Source organism: Eurytemora carolleeae, unplaced genomic scaffold (genome assembly GCF_000591075.1).
Source record: "Eurytemora carolleeae unplaced genomic scaffold, Eaff_2.0 scaffold370, whole genome shotgun sequence".
Taxonomy (NCBI): domain Eukaryota; kingdom Metazoa; phylum Arthropoda; class Copepoda; order Calanoida; family Temoridae; genus Eurytemora; species Eurytemora carolleeae.
The window spans coordinates 232131-237870 of NW_019396283.1; the positions used below are offsets into that span (position 1 = coordinate 232131).

Sequence of the window (5740 nt, forward strand, 5' to 3'; positions counted from 1 at the left end):
TTCTAGATTTTATTGTACCTAAAAATCTGCCCCCCCCCTGGCTAAAATCCTCTGTCCGCCCCTGAATTGGAATCCAAATGAAATTTTTAAATAAGTATAGCAATTAGAAACTTATACCCCTAGGACTTAAAACAGCGTAATTTAATGCACATTTTCGGCTTTAAACTTAGAATTTCTCTTTGTAAAGATGTCTTTTTTTGGATTCATCCAGGAGGGGGAATCACCGGTCTTTGTATCAGATTTAAATATAATTTTCCCAAACCTTTTAAAAAAAAATACTAATTAAAATTTGTGTGTTACTATATCAAATAATTTATTCAAAATATTACAACGAAAGTATTTTGAAAATGTTACTTATTAATATGACAATTGATGTTATAAACAAATTAAATATTGGGATTTAACTGAAAGGAGAGAAGAATGGCGGGGATTATAATATATGGGTTTATAAACTATTAAAAGAAAAGGAGTGTATGGATTAGAATATCTGAGATAAATGAAAGGAAGGTATGGGGGTTTAGAATATCTGGGATTGAAAGGAAAAGAAGGTATGGGGGATTAGAATATCTGGGATTGAAAGGAAAGGAGTTCATGGGTTAGAGTATCTGGGATTGAAAGGAAAGAAGTGTATGGGGGATTAGAATATCTGGGATTGAAAGGAAAGGGGTGTATGGGGGATTAGAATATTTGGGATTGAAAGGAAATGAGTGTATGAGGGTTTAGAATATCTGGGATTGAAAGGAAAGGAGTGTATGGGGGATTATAATATTTGGGATTGAAAGGAAAAGAGTGTAAGGGGGATTAGAATATCTGGGATTGAAAGGAAAGGTGTGTTTGGGGGATTAGAGTATCTGGAATTGAAAGGAATGGAGTGTATGGTGGATTAGAATATCTGGGATTGAAAGGAAAGGAGTGTATGGGGGAGCTGGTGAGCCTGGAACATCTGATTTAACTCGCCGCATATTCTGAAGAAAAAACTGATCAAATTTTTTAATATTTTTTGCATTATTTTAAATTTTACTAATTCTAAAATGCTAATTGCGGTATTTCAGGTGACCCTATATTTGTAGAATGCGATGCCAGGTTCTAAGCAGTACTATTTAAACCTGTGACTGATCAAGGATGCCAGGTTCTAAGCAGTACTATTTAAACCTGTCTAAGCAGTACTATTTAAACCTGTGACTGATCAAGGATGCCAGGTTCTAAGCAGTACTATTTAAACCTGTATTTTCTAGACACGTTGTTTGTAAGATTTTGTAATATAAAAAATATTAATAATTACACCATTTGACACAATTTTAGAGATGAACTAACGGAGTTCTTTACCCTCGATCAGACAAAGGTTTAAAGTGTACCGTTGTAAATCGGGCATTCCTCTCTTTCAATGGAGGGTCACTTGGAATTGCACTTGTGCAGTCCATGCTGCTTAGATCATTTATAATCAATTATCAGAAAGAAAAAGCAAAATATTTTCATTATTTTCAGACCAATTTGAATGAGAAATGAACTCTTACAATGGTGGGTCACTTGAAATACCGACAATAGTGCCTTTAAAGTCTCAATCTAAAGGTTTAAAAAAGAAACAGTTTTTCGTTGAAAAAGGTGTCATTTAGTAAAAAACACTAACATAATGGATCGTCCAGAGAAATGAAAAAATTATCATTTTTTAAAGCAAACAAACAAACCGAACAATTTAAAATTGTTCGAACGAACTTGAGAAAACTATCGTTTTACCGACTGCATGGGGTTTTCAAACTAATTTAGGAAAAAAATGAATGAAAATGAAAACGAACGAAATAAATGGAAAATGAACAATAATTTTAAGAACAAACAAAATTAACAATTTTTTTGAATGATAGAAAAAAAATAGGTTGTTCATGAACGATGAATGAACGAAATAAACAAAAAATGTCGAACATGTCCATCTTGACAGATTTTACCCACCTCGTGTCCAGATCTTGCCAAGTCTCTGTACCAACAATATTCTTTAGTGATGTTGCAGTTCTAAGAACAAGGAATAGAGCTGCAGCACACAGATCACTAGTGTAATCTATCCTGTAAACAATATTCTTGTGTAATCTATCCTGTAAACACTATTCTAGAGTAATCTATCCTGTAAACAATATTCTTGAGTAATCTATCCTGTAAACAATATTCTTGAGTAATCTATACTCTAAACAATATTCTTGAGTAATCTATCCTATAAACAATATTCTTGAGTAATTTATACTGTAAACAATATCCTTGAGTAATCTATCCTGTTTAACAATATTCTTGAGTAATCCATCCTGTAAACACTATCCTTGAGTAATCTATCCTGTAAACAATATTCTGGAGTAATCTATCCTGTAAAAAATATTCTTAAGTACTCTATCCTGTGTAACAATATTTTTGAGTAATTTATCCCGTAAACAATATTCTTGAGTAATCTATTCTGTACAATATTTTTGAGTAATCTATCCTGTGAAAAATATTCTTGAGTAATCTATTCTTTACAATATTTTTGAGTAATTAGTCCTATAAACAAAGACACTCGAGCCTCAAACTTTTCCAATTTTTCAACTTCAAATAGTTGTGAAAAAAATTGCCAAAAATTATTTTAATTCGAGGTCTATTTCCCCCATAATTTTAATTATAACTCTAAGGGAAAAATCATAGGATACACCCCCCCNCAAGTAAGTAAGATGAACTTGATGGCAAGTAAGATGGCTAAGTTTAAACTACCTAAGGAACTCTAGCTGACTAAGTGGATTAAGACGAACTAGATGACTAAGTAAGCGTGTAGAAACCCAGCAAGATAAACCAGTTTGAAGGTTTCTCAACCTTCCAGCATGTCCTGTCAACAACAGAAACTAAATAAAAAAATATATAAATTATTTGGCTAATGAAAAGTGAAATATCAAATGAAAAAGTTTAAAATATCAAGAGTTCAACCATCAGGTTGCAAAGATAAAGGGATTTAAAAAGAATGCAAATATAGGTATGCGATACCGTTAAAACCTTTATATGATCAATAATGTGGAAGATGTGTAATTATCTATAATTTCTTTATGTTTTCCTGTGCAAGTAATTTTTGCAAAGAAATTACAATTGAAAAATCGGTTTTCAAAATCAAACATTGAATTCATTAGATGCATACTTGATCAGACGTACACAGCTTTTAAGGCTAACTGATGAGTGATGACACGTAACACTTGTTGTTGTTAAACTTTTGGTTCGTTATGAAATATTTGAATGAAACCTCAAACATTTCAGACTGCATTCTGTTAACGTTTGCTATTTAAACATTAAAACTTTTTTAACCTAAGAGAAAAAAAGAAAAAAACGTACCAAAAAAAGATCCTTTTAACACGTTCGGTTTCGTTTTTTGTTTGGTTAGTTTTTTTCAATTATATTTCATTTAATAAGGCATAGCATAGTGTATAAAAAGCAAATGTTTAGAATCTTGAAATGTTCTCCGAATTTGTGAAACTTTTATGAATCCAAAAACTCTCAAAAACGATCAACAACAAACAAACTTATTGCTCACGACTACTAACGTTCCTACATTTTTGAAAAGTTATTCTTTCGTTTTGAAAACGACGAAGAAAAAACAAAAAACAAAACGATTGTTTTTCGTTTCTTAAAGAACAAAACGATCGTTTTTAGAAACAAATTAAAAATAAACGAAAAACGATAGTTTTTTCAATCGTTTTCTAAAACAAATACCTGGCTGGGGCTGATATTTGAACTAATATTCAGAGATTTCAACGAGGTGTACAGTCGTAATTGTTTCTTCTCAGCTGTTCTTTCTTCAACTCTAAATAAATAAAAATATTTCTGGGACGTCAAGTGTCACCGTAGTTTTAATTTTGGAGTTACATGTCCGTTTACAAGAGTATCTTTTACACCAGCAATAATGATCGTAAAACGGTTAGTTTTAGTCCTTTATCTGAGGTGACCGCAGATCTGAGAGTTACAATATTAGGAGTAATCACAATAATAAAATATCAATTTTCAATAAGAAAATCAAGAATTTCATGAAAGTATTAAGGGTACCGTTGTGAATTGGGCATGATCCAATTTTAAATGGAGGATAATTAAAATTTTGTACGTATGCATTGTCTTTAATGGGTTTGCAAAAAGGAAAAGTATAAAGGAAAAGTATAAAGAAAATTAATAAGGAAAAGTACAAAAGAAAAGAATTAAGGAAACGTATAAAGGAAAAGTGTGAAATGAATTTTTTTCAATTAGTAAAGATATATTTTTTTTCTACATTGATAGTGAACACTGCAAAAAAATCAGACAAACTTTTTTCTGGGACCGAATTTTATGAATTTGAACTGAATACTACGCCGGTTCAAATTTTGATCAACTTTTCAAATCCCGATTAAATATTAACTTTGAGTTGGTGGTTCAAATTTGAACTGGCAGTTGGTATAGTTCAGAGACGTAGCTCAAACTCATCAAATTCGGTCTGGATTGAGATCATAAAAAATATAAATTTGTTGATTGAAATTAATTACATGAAAAATAACTTGTCCATTTTTACAAAAAAAATTATACCTATCCATGAGATTGTGAACAGCATCAATGCAAAATATCAGACAAACCTTTTTCTGGGTCCGAATTTTATGAATTTGAACTGCCTACCACGCCGGTTCAAATTTAAATCAACTTTTCAAATCCCGATTAAATATTAACTTTAAGTTGGTGGTTCAAATTTGAACTGGTAGTTGGTATAGTTCAGAGACGTAGCTCAAACTCATCAAATTCGGTCTGGATTTGATCATAAAAAATATAAATTTGTTGATTGAAACTAAACGGCCTTACATAGAAAGAAAAAAAAAATTGTCCATTTTTACAAAAAAATTTATACCTATCCATGAGGCCTCTTGATAAGCAACAGTTCATAATTGTCAAATCCTCTAAAAATACATTTCTATAGAAATATATCACAAAAAAATTAATATTTTCTAGTAATCACCTCCCCCACGCTAATTTTTAGATCGTTGATTTATGATAGTTTGAGTTTCTCAAAACACCGCTCATACTGCGATCGATAATTTCATTCTAATGATGTTATCGTTCACGGGAAGTCCTGTTTGTTAATTGAAAAAGCGACCGTTCCCCTTAAAGGTTTCAAACCCTAACTGTAGACGTTCTTTAATGGAAAGTGAATAAACTTTAATAAACTTTAAAGGCGCCTAGCCATCCATTTTATTTAGTCTAAAATCATAAAATGTATCAAATATTCATAACATTTTCTTTAAAAATTAATTATTCCTAGTTGTGGTTTTCTATAGAGAATTAAAAAAATATTCAAGCTAGAAAATGATAAATTTATTTGATACAATTTCAAAGGGAACTGTTGTGAATCGAGCACGAATTCATGAAAATGGAGGAACTATCTGATCTACAAAATTTATATTAACCATAAATTTCTTTCATGAAATACTGCAGCAGTAATTTCTTCTTTGTGATTTTCTTATCTTAATGGCGGAAGTTGGATTTCTTTTATTAATTCCATTTCTTATCCGACCCTCAGACAGATTATTTCAGGGGGCGGAAACGTCATGTAGTATCTATACCAAAAGAGTGTTTGTAAGTAATACCGAACCGAAGGTGTGTACTGTATAGGTGTATATACAGTACATAAGAATCTCGGTACATGTACAGTCTAGGAGAGTAAATTTGTTTATTGTTAATTGTTTAATTAAAATAAGTTTAATATACGTTTAATATATTATTTACATTTTTA

The 5740-nt window shown here is 30.9% G+C and overlaps 1 protein-coding gene across 1 annotated transcript in view; it reads right to left on the minus strand.

The window, feature by feature from the left end:
- Window positions 1-302: 302 nt before the first annotated feature.
- Window positions 303-5740, minus strand: part of LOC111700143 (uncharacterized) — a 19243-nt gene continuing 13805 nt past the window's right edge. Inside the window, exons 17-21 of the mRNA XM_023470963.1 lie at window positions 4859-4907; window positions 3709-3799; window positions 2725-2852; window positions 1945-2055; window positions 303-965 (exon numbers count right to left, since the gene is read on the minus strand). Coding sequence (XP_023326731.1) covers window positions 884-965; window positions 1945-2055; window positions 2725-2852; window positions 3709-3799; window positions 4859-4907 — 461 coding nt within the window. The 3' untranslated portion in view covers window positions 303-883. The remainder of the gene's footprint in view (window positions 966-1944; window positions 2056-2724; window positions 2853-3708; window positions 3800-4858; window positions 4908-5740) is intronic.